The sequence below is a fragment of the Sapajus apella genome, unplaced genomic scaffold, assembly GCF_009761245.1.
Source record: "Sapajus apella isolate SASKATOON/1434 unplaced genomic scaffold, GSC_monkey_1.0 scaffold6, whole genome shotgun sequence".
Lineage (NCBI taxonomy): Eukaryota > Metazoa > Chordata > Mammalia > Primates > Cebidae > Sapajus > Sapajus apella.
In genome coordinates, this window is record NW_022436946.1 from 41,280,467 (window position 1) to 41,296,316 (window position 15,850).

General features: G+C 36.3%; 1 protein-coding gene across 2 annotated transcripts in view; it reads right to left on the bottom strand.

Moving 5' to 3' along the window:
- Positions 1–15,850, bottom strand: part of AFG1L (AFG1 like ATPase) — a 221,210-nt gene that overhangs the window by 97,787 nt on the left and 107,573 nt on the right. For both annotated transcript variants that reach the window (XM_032275100.1, XM_032275099.1), the window contains one exon: positions 9,839–9,897. In XM_032275100.1, coding sequence (XP_032130991.1) covers positions 9,839–9,897 — 59 coding nt within the window. The remainder of the gene's footprint in view (positions 1–9,838; positions 9,898–15,850) is intronic.

A 15,850-nucleotide genomic window follows, 5' to 3' on the forward strand; every position in this document is an offset into this window, starting at 1 on the left:
TAAGCAATTGTTTGCCCTTTGTATACTATATAGATCAGGGCCAGCCAACTTCCTGTAAAGGGTCAGATAGTAAATATGTTAGGCTTTGAAAGTCATAAGCAGCTGCTCAACTCTGCCACTGTACTCTGAAAGAGCCATAGATAATACATAAATATATGAACCTAAAATTTTTCAACAAAACCCAATTTACAAAAATAGGCAGCAGGCCAGATTTGACCACTGGCTATAGTTTGTGCCCCCTGGTATAAACCATCACAGGCTACTTTAAAATATTTTCAGTGCAGAGGGTAAGATGAATGCATTTAATTTTATAAAATGATGCTATATAGATACAAACAAACGCTTTAACAATTATATTTGTTCTTATACTTTAGGAGAATTACCTTTTATTAATATCAGTAAAATCAAGATACTATGTCATATGATCAGAAAGAAATTTCAAGTTAAAGTACTGACTCATTGAAGAAGGGACAATTATTATAATTACAACCAAGAGAATAAGAACTACCAAAATTTTTCTATTTAAATACAATGCAAAACATATCTTGCTTTTATTTGGAGAAAAATCTGAGTTTTAAATAAATCTCCAACCCTTAAGTAAACAGAACAGTGACAGCTATTATTTTATGAAAATTATTTTTTTCAATGAACTGATTACAGAAAACAAAATTTTTAATTACAGGTTTCATGCTTCTGTGTCTTTTCCCTGTGATTTTTCCTGCATGGTAAACATCCTTTCCCAGTTTTCCTGGTAACTTACTTGTCTTTAAGTCTCAGTTTAAGCATTATCGGCTCTTGGGAAATAGTCCTGACATGTGCTACCTCTTCCACTCAAACTGCTAATGTGGGTCAGAGCCCCTTCTCTTTTTCCTTTTTTCCCTTTTTTTTTTTTTTTTTTTTTTTTTTGAGACAAGGTCTTGCTCTGTCGCCCATGCTAGAACCCAGTGGTGCAATTGTGGCTCACTGCAGCATGGAACGCCTGGGCTCAAGCAATCCTCCCACCTCAGCCTCCTGAGTAGCTGGGACCACAGGCATGTGCCACTATGCCTAACTAATTTTTTAAATTTTTTTTAGAGATAAGGTCTTGCTATATTGCCCAGGCTGATCTCACACTCCTTAAGCAATCCTCCAACCTCAGTCTCCCAAAGCACTGGGATTACAGGCCTGAGCCACCATGCCCAACCCAAACCCCTTTACTTTTTAACATCTTGTAGTTAACTTAGTTGCAGAAGTTCTCAAATAATATTAAAAAAATTATTGTCTGACAATGTTTAGTCAGATTCAATGACCACCAATATTTCTTACCATAATATCTCCATTTATAAGAAGTTATTAATTTTGACTGGTGGTATAAAATCTTAAAGTTGTTTATTCAGGAAACTTCATTAAGGACTATAAATCCTAAATTATCATACATCCAAAATATACATCTGTGGGCTTAGATGTACATGACAACCTAGCTGACTAGATGTCACATTTTTTAAAAACTGAATATAGTAAAAATTATCCTATCCTATCCTATTCTAGTATCTACTAATAGTTTACAACCCTCAGACAAGCTTGACTTCTTTTCCCATTGATTTTTCTTCCATATGATTTAAGATTATTTTTTTAATCCTTCTTTTTTTGAGAGAGAGTCTTGCTCTGTTGCCCAGGCTGGAATGCAGTGGTGCTTTTTTGGCTCACTGCAACCTCCACCTCCTAGGTTCAAGCAATCCCCTGCCTCAGCCTCCCAAGTAGCTGGCATTACAGGCACCCACCACCATAGGTGGCTAATATTTTATATTTTTAAGAGATGGGGTTTCACCATCTTGGCCAGGCAGATTTCGAACTCCTGACTTCAAGTGATCTGCCTGCATTGGCCTCCCAAAGTGCTAGGATTATAGACGTGAACCACCATGCCTGGCCAAAAATGTATGATTCTTGATGGAGGAATCACACAATGGAAAATATACAATGAATATTTTAATCTAGACTTTCAACCTAACTTTCTTTCATGAAAGTTTTCTTCTGTTTTATCTTTGTATTCTCTTTTTTAGAAACATGAGTTACGTGAATTTATGTTCTCTGTTGTCTGCTTACCACATCTAGCTTTTTTTTTTGTCTGCAGTAGTTTTCATCTCTGGCTGTTCCAGCTTCATTTTATATGATCTTTCATAAGCTTGGTCTCTTTATCACTGATTTTATTTTCAGCAGTGTTGATACTATCATTTGCTTTTTCTAAGATACTTTTCCTTTTCTTAATGGTCTACTTACAGTACATTAGATTAGCTCTGCCAGCTCACTTACCATCTAATCTTATAATTATTTCATGTCTAATCTCTTATGTAATCAGTACCATGACCACTTTAATTTCTCTTAAAATATAGAAAATTTTACCTGAAAAATTCTCTCATTTCCTGGGGTAGTTCTTCCCCCAGAATATATCTGTCACATGCTTTTATTTGTTAGTTCATCTCTGCCTCTCCCCCTGCTCCTCCTGCTTCCTTTCCGTGCCTGCCATCCCACTTCTTTTTATAATAATGGTCTCTACAGATAGGACCCATGTTCAATCCATTTTGCTTTTTGTAATTTCTCAGCTTTGAATATGAGTTCTCCTAGTCAGGTCTGCTGATTTCCTAAGAGGAGTGGGCAAAACTCACCTGTTCCAAAAATGGTTTTTATTATTAAAATAATACAAGATCATTCCAGAAATCTTAGAAAAGTCTAAAAGAGAAAATTTATATCACCCATAATTTTAATATCCAGAAATAAGTTCTATTAAGATTTTAAGATATTTCTTTCCAGTATTTTTTCATGCACATATTTTATTTCCACAGTTGAGACAGGCATAGGTATACCCTTGCATCATACTTTTCTATTTACATTATCTGTAAGCATTATTCTACATTATTGAAAGCTTTTGAAAAATACTGTTTGAAATAACTGTTATATCACCGCATGTGACTGCACCATTATTTACTTAACTGTTCCTTTAAATGTGTGAAAGAAAGCTGAAACAAAATTCCTATGCTTACCACTGCCTTTTTATTGTCATCCTATTTATTAACTTTTTGTTTCTAATAAAACATGGCTCTAAGTTCCTAAATTACAGACAAAACAAAACAACAACAACAACAACAACAACAAAACCTGACGTTTTCCTTTATTACTAAAAACTAAGAAAGAGATTTATGCTTTTGGCCAAGGCAGAATAATTGAAACTGTATTTTGCCCTTCTGCAATAAATCATTAAAACACTGGATAAAACATGTGAAACTGCTGATACCAGACATTACGTAATAGGTAGCAAAAGATAGTATTCCCTGAGATATGAGGGAAAAAAATCAGGCAAGCAAACTGGCCATATTCCCTGGCTTTCTACCTAGAGGCAATTTCTAGACTGCAATAGAACAATCTAAATGAGTTCAGGAGACAGTCCTCAGAGTTTTAGGCTGCTGAAACAGTTGGAATTTGCACAGTGGAATTCAGCACAGGAAAACGCTATGCAGAAGAAAAGCTCTAGATATCTGCATAGGGAATGTAATCTTTGGCTGAATAACAAACTGCATATGCACAGTTGGGCAAAGAACAATACACATATCTGGGAGATATAAGCATTCTGAATAGCCAGAGCTGAAACACCTCAATGAATACCAGGGGGATTCAGGAAAGAGCTTAGAAAGGTCCTAAAACCTAACACCTAGAAGGGCTAAAACAAACCTGGAATAATGGCTAATCTATATTCACCCTATCAAAGCTTTTAAATAAGGCTCAAAAAGATCAACCTGCTCTGCAATAAACTTAACCACTTGCCAAAATAAAATTCAATACCCTTAAAGGAAGTAACAGAGACTCAATGTAATAATCACTACATGCAGCATCCAATCGTAAATTACTTGACTTGCAAGGAAGCAGGAAAACAGGACTCACAACCAGGGGGAAAGAAATCAAACCATAGAAACAAAACCAGAAATGATGGAATTAGCAGACAAGGACTTTAAATAAGCTGACTTCCGTTTCTGGGAAGATGGAGATGTACTTTTCCTTATCCCTCCTTGTATGTACAATTTAAAACCTCTGGAAATTATATATAAAACAAACATAAGGAGACCCTAAAAAAATTGAAAAAGAAGGAAGAACAGCTAGATCTGTTCAAGATCTGAAGAACAACAGGATGATGAGGTTTCCTTCTGTGGGATTTTTTTAATTTTTAGAGACAGGGTATTACTTTGTTGCCCAGGCTAGAGTACAGTGACATAGTCATGGCTCGCTGCAGCCTCCGCCTCCTGGGCTCATGTAAGCCTCCTGCCTCAGCCTTCAAAGTAGCTTGGAGGACAGATAAACACCACCACGCATCGCTTTTTTTTTTTTTTTTTTTAAAGAAATTAAGAGATGGGGACTCACTACGTTGCTCAGGCTAGTCTCAAACTCCTGGCCTCAAGCAATTCTCCCACCTTGGCCTCCCAAAGCACTGGAATTACAAGTATGAGCCACAGGGTTTTTCTTTGACTCATACATCCTAGACTTAGAGCCAAAGAAGCCAGCAACCCAGAAATACTGATGGAAACATACAAATGAGGACCCCATAAAAGTCTGTTCTCTTTAGCCAAAGGACCAGGAAAAGAGGAACAAAAGATACAACTTTTAGACAATAACTGTTCTACTAAAGCAGATACCACAGAGAAAAACTGTGGCTCCACCTCCCCACGCATGCCAGCAAAGGCTACGGGGAGCCTAGAATTCCACCCCCACAAGGCTGTCATGAGGAATCCCAATACCACTGCCAGGGTGAGGTCAGAGAAGGCCAAGTAGGAACTGGAACTTTCATCCCAGCCAACCAGTAATGAGCATCCTCCTCCCACAGTGATATCAGTGGAGATCACATGGGCGTCAGAACCCTCCTTCTACGTAGTAACAGGTAACAAGGAGCACACCCCCAAACCACAGCTCAGGTGTCAATGGAGGCTGACTAGGGAACCTGGATTTCTAGCTACATCCGGTAGTAAAGGAAGCAGTGCCTCCCCTTCTCTTGACAGAATGCCTAAAAAAACCTAACTAAAACAGAAAGTTCAAATAAGATCCACAAAGAGAAAGAGGGTAACAATCTGTTTTGTAGAATAAGATGTTGTCCAATTTTAAAAAACGGAGAAGATAAATAGATTTAAAATAAGAACAAGAGGACAAGCACAGTGGTTCACACCTGTAATTCCAGCATTTTGGGAGGCCGAAGCAGGCAGTTCACCTGAGGTCAGGAGTTCGAGACCAGCCTGGCCAATGTGGTGAAATCCCATCTATACCAAAAATACAAAAATTAGCCAGGTGTAGTGGCAGGTGCCTGTAATCCCAGCTACTTGGGAGGCTAAGGAATGAGAATCACTTGAACCCAGGAGGCGGATGTTGCAGTGAGCCGAGATTGTGCCACTGCACTCCAGCCTGGGTGACAGAGCAAGACTCCATCTCAATAAATAAATAAATAAAATAAGCACATGAAAAGATACACAATATCATTAATCACTTGGGAAATGCAAATCAAAACCACAATGAGATACCACTTCGCACCCACTGGGATGGCTATTAACAACAACAACAAAAAAGATAAAAGAAAATAAGCATTGGGGAAAATGCAGAGAAACTGGAATGCTTGTGTATTGCTGGTGGGAATGTAATATGATACAGCCGCTATGGAAAACAGTATGGCAGTTCCTCAAGAAATTAAACACATAATTACCATAAGATCTAGCAATTTCAGTTCTGGGTATGTACACAAAAGAATTGAAAGCAGGGACTCACATAGATATTTGTATACAATATCTGTAATAGCTAAAAGGTAGAAACAACCCAAATGTCCATTGACAGGTGAATGGATAAACAAAATGTAGCATATCCTTATAATGGAATATTATTATGCCATAAAAAGATTGGAATTCTGACACGTTGCAACATGCATAAACCTTGAAGACACTATGCTAAGTGAAATAAGCCAGAAAGAAAAAGACAAATATTAGGTAATTCCACTTAAATCAAGTACCTAGAAAAGAGAAATTCATAGAGGCAGAAAGTAGACTGGTTAAGGTAAGCAGCTTTGGGAGAGGGGAAGAATGAGGGTTATCACTTAGTGAGTACAGGGTTTCAATTTGATAAAATGAAAAATTCTGGAGATGAATGATGGTAGTGCTTGTACAACAATGTGAATGCACTTAATGTAACTGAACTGTACACATAAAAATCATTAAAATAGGCCAGGTATGGTAGCTCACACCTGTAATCCCAACACTTTGGGAGGCCAAGGCAGGCAGATCGCTTGAGCCCAGGAGTTCAAGGCCAGCCTGGGAAACATAGTGAAACTCTGCCTCTACAGAAAATACAAAAATTAGCCAGGCATGGTAGAATGTGCCTGCAGTTCCAGCTACTCAGGAGGCTGAGGCAGGAGGATCACCTGAGCCTGCGGAGGTTGAAGCTTTAGTAAGCCATGATTGTACCACTGCACTCCAGCCTGGGCAACAGAGTGAGACCCTGTATCAAAATGTAAACAAACAAATCATTAAAATAGTAATTTTTGTTATGTATATTTTACCACAATATAAAATTTGGTTAAAACAGTAAGATTCAAAGTCTCATGACAAATTATGAAAATGTCAGTTTCCATTGGAAATCACTTATACCAAAAATCAGGAAGATCTCAAACTAAATGTAAAGAAATGGCAACATAAAGATGACAGAGATGTTAGAATTATCTGATAAAGGAAGATTTTAAAGCAGTCATGGTAACAATGTTTCAAGAGACGGTTAAAAATACACTTGAATAGAAGGAGCAATGCTGCTTAATAATATTTAAAAGTTCCATTCAGAAGCAGTATTTAATTATTGTAAATCTGGACAGGCATGGTGGCTAAACCTGTACTCCCAGCACCACTTTGGGAGACTAAGGTGGGCAGATCACCTGAGGTCAGGAGTTTGAGATCAGCCTGGCCAACATGGCAAAACCCCATCTCTACTAAAAATACAAAAATTAGACTGATGTGGTAGTGTGTACCTGTAGTCCCAGCTACTCAGGAGGCTAAGGCAGGAAAATCACTTGAACCTGGGAGGCGGAGGTTGCAAGTGAGCCGATATTGCACCACTGCACTCTAGCCTGGGTGACAGAGCAAGACTCTGTCTCTAAATAAATAAATAAATAGGGCCGGGCGCAGTGGCTCAAGTCTGTAATCCCAGCACTTTGGGAGGCCGAGGCGGGTGGATCACGAGGTCAAGAGATCGAGACCATCCTGGTCAATATGGTGAAACCCCGTCTCTATTAAAAATACAAAAAATTAGCTGGGCATGGTGGTGCGTGCCTGTAATCCCAGCTACTCAGGAGGCTGAGGCAGGAGAATTGCCTGAACCCAGGAGGCGGAGGTTGCGGTGAGCCAAGATTGCGCCATTGCACTCCAGCCTGGGTAACGTGAGTGAAACTCCGTCTCGGAAAAAAAAATAAAAAAATAAAAAAATAAATAAATAAATAAATAAATAAAATAATTATTATAAATCTGTATGCAACTTATAGCCTCCAAATATGTAAGGCAAATGATAGAATTACAAGAAAAATAGATAAATTCACAATTATAGTGAGAGATGTTTCCCATAAGTCTCTTAGTAATTGATATGAAAAAAAATGTAAGAATAAAGATTTGAACAGCATAATTAACAAACTTACACAATAATACATAACAACTGAAGAGTACTCACCATTTTAAAGAAAATTGTTTACATGTTGGGCCATAAAGCAGGCTTTACTAAGAGCTTACATAAATTTTTGTTATTTTTCAATCTCCCAAGCAACAAACCACAGGCTTCTGTGGTGAATCACAAATTTGCAATCATTTGGTTTATAGAGAGCATTTTTAAAAATAAGTTTTACTATGTACTTTTTCCTCAATGAATTTCTCTCTCATTTATAATAATTTCTTTTTATTAAACTAAAATTCTCCATTTGTTTTAAGATTGACTTCTGCTATATCTTTCTCTCAGCTGGGCCAGAATGAAGGAGTAACACTAGCATCTGAGAATAGGCAAAATGTCACTTAATATTAAACTACCTTTCCTTACAAGGGAAATTTTACATGCCCAAACAGAAAAGCTTCAGAGAAACCAGCTCTAGTGCTCATTCATTGATGTTTTGTTATATATGAAATGTCTCTTGAATAAATTAGACATTTTAGACCTTTTCTTATCTAATCTGATATTTAGTTTCCTGGGAAGTTCAATCCATGTTCAACTTCAAATTGTATATTATATACGTATCTGAGTTCATGTTCAATTTCAAATTGCATAGTATTCATCTCTGGTTTTCCTTCCCACTTGAAAAACTTTAAGAGTAGGAAAGGGAAAGAAAACTAAATTTGATCTGGCCAATTTAGTTGCCTATTAATACTGCTGTTATACATTGAAGTAGGACAAATTACTGGCCAAAGAAAACAACAACAACAAAATACTTGAAGTTAAAAAAAAAAAAGTACAGCTACAAAGTTGTTCCCTGAGAACCTCTTGTTTCTTTCTGAGATTTCTCTTTTTACATTTTGTGTATTTTATGCTATATGAAGACACTATTTTTAGCACCTATTTTTCTTAGCTTCCCTCTTTATATTTTGGTATCTATGTATACCATATTACTTTGGATTGCTAGCATGGAGAAAACATTGCAAGTCTACGTTCTCCCCAGATGCAAAACATGAATGTAAAGGGAAAAAAATTACAAACAGCATAAATCTTCCAAAAGTACTTTTCCTATATCTATAAATATCTCCGAGAAATTGAAATTCTTGGGAACCTAAAATTGGTCAAGGAAACAGATGTTTGAATTCTCCTATGTATAGCATAGGGGATAAAGTTTGGCACCAACAATAATTCCAACCAAAGTAGATGTCAAAAAGATTGTCCGATTATGCCTTTAGAATGTCTGAAGATAAAATATTTTAACCCTTCTTAAGAATTTTTAAAAAATTCAGTTTTTAAAAAATACTTTATCCTTTCTTCAAATATGTTGATGTGCATGGGGAGAAAGTATTTACCTAAAATTATGGGAATTATATTTTTGCAAATTTTGCTTTCTCTTATAGGTATTTTGTATATATTTTATATCCTCAACTACATTATAAATAATGTGCCAGCAAAAAACAGCTTAGTTCACAATTCTATTATCCATTATACCTAACGCAGCACACTGTACATAGTAGGTTCTCAATAAACCATGGCAGAATGTGAAATCATTAAATAATCATGTAAAAAATTACTTAAAATTAAGAGTAAAAAAGGAGGCTATTTTATTGTTAATCATATTGTAATGAAGACTATTTTAAACTCGATGCAGTGATGATACACACAAATATTTAAACTATTTATGTGCCTCAACTTGACATAATTTCATAACTTGATGGCAATCACATTTAAATATATTAGAATATTTTTGTAATAATGCTATTCTAGAATAGCAACTTTAATAGCTGGGAAAACATGTTAATAATGGCCATTAACCTGAAGGAAACAGGGAACATTAAACATTTTTTTTCAGAAATAAATGTATAAGTTTAAACATTCCACTAAAATATTTATGAGCAAACCTCAAATTAAAATTTATAAAATGCAAACTATTCAATGTTTCAGTTAGAGAATAATTTAGACTATATTTTGTAATTTTTCCACTGTACTCATGGATGATACTATATAAAAAGATTCTTTTCTCCTTCAGTGTCTTTGACTATTACTATCTAAATAGCAAAATAAATTCTGCTTGAATGCCAAGACCAAGGCAATCCTACTAAAGCCCTTGATTATCAGTAAATATGGTCTTAGTAAATAGAAATAAATGATTTGTTTTTACCTTCAGGACTGCTATGAATGGTACAAAGTTAGCTCTTTGGAGTCCATTTTTATAGAGATCTGAAAGAAAAAAAATGATACCAGTTTTTTACTTAGCATAAATCATGATATTAGTTTATCTTTTAGCCTGGCAAATAAAGCTTGCTACTGATTTTTAAAAAGATAAAGGAGCAAAAAGAAAAAAAGACCAAAATTGATTTTCTCTTTGGGTTCTACACACATTTTACTATAATTTTAATAAAAGAAAAAAATTAACAGTCACAGAAAGAAGATCAAAAGGCATTCAATCAAACTGGCTTTAAACTGTAATAAGAAGCAATAAAATAATCTGGAAAGTATCACTTCCAAAATTCAAAATCAATAACCTAACATGAGAAGATTCGATTTGTAAAAGCATTTAATACTTGAATATATAGGATTCTACTAGAAAAAAAATCATTCTCTCCTTTTCTCAATATATAATAAAAGTTCTCAGTAAAAAACTTGGACAGGCTTAGTGGCTCATTCCTGTAATCCTAGCATTTTGGAAGGCCAAGGCAGATGGATCACTTGAGGTCAGGAGTGTGAGATCAGCCTGGCCAACATGGTGAAACCCTGACTCTACTAAAAATACAAATCTTAGCCAGGCATGGTGATGGGCACGCATAAGTCCAACTATTCAGCGGGCTGAGGCAGGAGAATCGCTTGAACCAGGGAGGTGGAAGATGCAGTGAGCCAAGATCGCACCACTGCACTTTAGACTGGGGGACAGAGCGAGACTCTGTTTAAAAAAAGAATTAAACATTGTGAAATAAGATTATCCTTTTTAGAAAATACATCAATAGGCAGAACTGCTCATGTATTGCATTAAATATTTGTAATGCAAATATATATATTTATATATTTGATATCAAGGTTAAAAAAGTCACTTTAAATAAAATTGCCTAAAAATTAAAACTCCATTCTTTGAAGGACAAAAACCATATCATAATTTCAATTGATGCTGAAAAATTATCTGATAAAGTTCAATATCCATTCCTGATAAAAACCCTCAAAAAACTAGATATAGAAGAAACAGACTTCAACATAACAAAAGCCATATATGACAGACCCACAGCGAGTATCATACAAAATGGAGAAAAACTGAAAGCCCTTCCTCTTAGATTTGGAACATGACAAACTATGCCCAGTTTCACAATTGTTATTCAACATAGTACTAGGCGTCTGAGCTAGAGCAATCAGATGAGAAACAAATAAAGGGCTTCCAAATTAGAAAGGAATAAGTCAAATTATCCTTGTTTGCAGGTGATATGAGCTTATATTTGGAAGAACCTAAAGATTCTACCAGAGGGCTGGGTGTAGTGGCTTACATCTGTAATCTTAGCACTTTGGGAGGCGGAGCCAGGTGGATCACTTGAGTCCAGGAGTTCAGGACCAGCCTGGGCAACATGGCAAAACCCCATCTCTACAAAAAATACAAAAATTAGCCAGGTCTGGTGGCACATGTCTATAACACCAGCTACTCAGGAAGCTGAGGTGGAAGGATCACTTGAGCCTGGGAGCCAGAGGTTGCAGTGAGCCAGGACCTTGCCACTGCACTCCAGCCTGGGTAACAGAGACCTCAAAAAAAAAAAAAAAGAGAGAGAGAGAGAGAGGCACTTCACACTGCACCCCAACCTCCCCAGTAGCTGAGACTATAGACACACACCACCATGCCCAGTATTAACAAAAAAAAAAAAAAAAAGGAAAACTATTAGAACTGATAAATTCAGTAAAGTTGCAGGATACAAAATCAACATAACAAAAATCAGTAGCATTTCTATATGCCAGCGATAAAAAATATGAAAAACAAATTTAAAAAGCAATCCCATTTACAATAGCCACAAATAAAATCATATACCTAGAAATTAACTTAACCAAAGAAGTGAAAGATCTTTGCAATAGAAACTATAAAGCATTGATGAAAGAAATTAAAGAAGGCACACACACAAAAATGGAAAGATATTCCATGTTCATGGATTCGAAGGATCAATATTGTTAAAATGCTCATACTACCCAAAGCAATCTACAGATTCAATGCAATCCCCACCAAAATACCAATGCCATTTTTCACAGAAATAGAAAAAGCAATCCTAAAATTTATACAGAATCAGAAAAGATCCAAAATAGCCAAAGCTATCCTAAGGAAAAAGAACAAAATTGGAGGAATCACATTACCTGACTTCACAATATATTACAAAGCTGTAGACATCTGGCACAAAAACAGACGCATAGACCAATGGAACAAAATAGAGAACCCAGAAACAAATCCAGATACCTATAGTGAACACATTTTTGACAAAGGTGCCAAGAACATACATTGGGGAAAAGACCATCTCTTCAATAAATGGTGCTGGAAAAACTGGATATCCATATGCAGAAGACTGAGACTAGACCCCTATACTTTTTCTATAAGGTAAGAACCTTACGGAAAAATAAAATCAAAATAAATTCAAGACTTAAATCTAAGACCTCAAATCATAAAAATACTAGAAGAAAACATTGGGGAAACTCTCCAGGACATTGGTCTGAGTAAAAATTTCTTAAGTAATGCCTCACAAGCATAGACAGCCAAAGCAAAAATGAATGAATGGGATCACATCAAGTTAAAAAGCTTCTGCACAGCAAAGGAAACAACTGAAAAGGAGAGACGACCCATATAATGAGAGAAAATATTTGCAAACTACTCATCTGACAAGGGATTAATAACCAGAATATATAAGGAGCTCAAACAACTCTATAGGGAAAAAAATCTAATAAATCCAATTAAAAGATGGGCAAAATATTTGAATAAACATTTCTTAAAAGAAGGCATAGAACAGCAAAGAGGCATATGAGAAACTGCTCAATATCATTGATCACCAGAGAAATGCAAATTAAAACTACAATGAGGTATCACCTCACCCCAGTTAAAATGGCTTTTATCCAAACAGGCAATAACAAACACTGGTGAGAATGCAGAGAAAAGGGAGCCCTCAACATTCTATTGGTGGGAATGTAAATTAGTACAACCACTATGGAGATCAGTTTGGAAGTTCCTCAAAACACTTTAAAAAGACTACTACATGTATATGATCCAGCAATCACACTGCTGGGTATGTATCCAAAAGAAAAAAAAATCAGTACATCAAAGATATATCAGCATTCTCATGTTTGTTGCAGCACGGTTCACAACCACCAAGATTTTGAAGCAACCTAAGTGTCCATCAACAGATGAACAGATAAGAAAATGTGTTACTTATAAAAAAGAATGGAGCTTGAAACAACACGATTGGTACTGGAGATCATTGTATTAAGTGAAATTAGCTAGGCACAGAAAGACAAACATCGCATGTTCTCACTTACTTGTAGGATCTGAAAGTCAAAACAATTAAACTCACAGAGATAGAGAATAGAAGGATGGTTACCAGAGGCTGGGAAGGGTAGTGAGGGGTGGGAAAGGTGGGGCTGGATAATGGGTGCAAAAAAAAAAAAAGAAAAAAGAAAAAGGCTCATGCCTGTAATCCCAGCACTTTGAGAGGCCAAGGTGGGCAGATCACTTGAAGTCAGGGGTTCAAGACTAGACTGGACAACATGGCGAAACCCAGTCTCTACTAAAAATACAAAAATCAGCCAGGTATGGTGGCACACACCTATTATCTCAGCTGCTTGGGAGGCTGAGGCAGGAGAGTTGCTCAAACCTAGGAGGCAGAGATTGCAAAAAAAAATTAGCCAGGCATACTGGTATGCATCTGTAATCCCAACTACTTGGGAGGCTGAGGTGGGAGAATTGCTTGAACCTGGGAGGCAGAGGTTGCAGTGAGACAAGACCACACCACAGCCCTCCAGCCTGGACAACAAAGCAAGACTTAGTCTCAAGAAAAAAAAAAGAATGAATAAATTAAAAAGACCTAGTATTTGATAGCACAGCAGAATGATTATACTTCAATAATAATTTAATTGTACATTTCAAATAACTAATAGAGTACAATGGACTGTTTGTAATACAAAGTATAAATGCTTAAGGGTATGGTATATCCAATTTTCCATGATGTGAATATTATCAAATAATCTCATACCTGTACCAAAATATCTCATGTACCTCATAAAGATATGTACCTACTAGGAGCCAGGTGCGGTGGCTCAAATCCAATAATACCAGCACTTTGGGAGGCCGAGGTGGGTGGATCACACTTAAGATCAGGAGTTCAAGACCAGCCCGGCCAACATGGTGAAACCTCGTCTCAACTAAAAATACAAAATTTAGCCAGGTATGGTGGCACACGCCTGTAATCTCAGTTACTTGGGAGACTGAGGCAGGAGAATCACTTGAACCTGAGAGGCGGAGGTTGCAGTGAGCTGAGATTGTGCTACTGCATTCCATCCTGGGTGACAAAGCAAGACTCCATCTCAAAAAAAAAAAAGTATGGCATTATGGGATCTTTTCCATATTTCCTTGTTTAGAGAAAATTTGGTAACTATGATAAACTTCAAATGCCACATATACTTATGGAAATAAAATAAGATCATACATTTACTCTCTTTAGAAAAGATTCATCATAACACCATTATATTTGCATAAGCTCTTTGAGTAATTAAAGACTACGGGTTTCAACTTGGTTGCATTTAAAAATTTTATTTAGAAATGTCATAAAAGGTAAAATAATGCTGGTCAGTCTATTTCTATTTCAAGATTCAAAATGACATCTTTTCTTCCCTATAATCAAGACCTCTAATGAGTAAAAGGATTAAAATGCAGGAAATTGGTCTAATGTTATATATTTTCAGTCTTCCCTAATTGTCAAGTTGCTGAGGAAGGTACATAAAAACATTGGCGTATGATAAGTGTTGATAGACATGATTGTGGGAAGTGGTAAAAATGGAAAATCAGACAATTTTTAAAACATACTCAATGTTTATAGCAGCTTTATTCATAAATAAGATAAAAACTTCAGCTTTATTTGGGATAGCCAAACGCTGGAAGAAATCTAAATATCCATCATCGGAGGAATGGATAAACAAATTGTGCCATATCTGTGCAATGAAATACTATTCAGCAATGAAAAATACAGACTATTCATACACACAGCAAAATAGATCAATCTCAAAATAAGTATGCAGAGTAAAAGAAGCTAGACCAAAAAAATAAGTACATATTGTATGATTCCATTTATATAAAAAAAACTCTAGAAAATGCAAATGAATCTATAGCAAAAGAAAGCTAATCAGTAGCTGCTAGGGGAAGGGATAGCAGGTTTGGCAGTGACAGATGAAAAAAAGGACAAGACAAGGTGTGGTGGCTCATGCCTGTAATTCCAGCACTTTGGGAGGCCGAGGCAGATAGATCACCTGGGGTCAGGAGTTCAAAACCAGCCTGACAACATAATGAAACCCTGTATCTACTAAAAAACAAAATTAGTCAAGTGTGGTAGCACATGCCTGTAATTCCAGCTACTTGGGAGACTGAGTCAGGAGAATCGCCTGAACCTAGGAGGCAAAGGTTGCAGTGAGCCAAGATTGTGCCACTTCACTCTAGTCTGGGGAACAGAGTGTGACTTCATCTCAAAAAAAGAAAAGGAAGGAAGGAAGGGAGGGAGGGAGGAAGCGAAGGAAGGAGGGAGGGAGGGAAGGAGGGAGGGAGGGAAGGAGGGAGGGGTGAAAGGAAGGAAGGGGGCAAGAAGAAACTTTTTGGGGTGATGGAAATATTCACTCTATTAGTTGTGGCAATGGTCTCATGAAGGTATACATATGTCAGTATTTCAATAATTATATCCTTTAAGTATGTGCAGTATGTTAACTATATTCCAATAAGCCCTTTAAAATTTTGAGAAAAAAAGCCATATATATCATTCGTGATTATTAAAGAGCACAATGTTACAGAATTAAAACTAAGATATTAAACTAATGAAAGTTCATCTATGTTAAGGTAACACTTTGGTCCTATTTGTAAAATAATATCTTTTTTATGGATGTAGAAAGCTCTGGGAGGCAGTTTAGAAAGCATGCACCTTTTAAA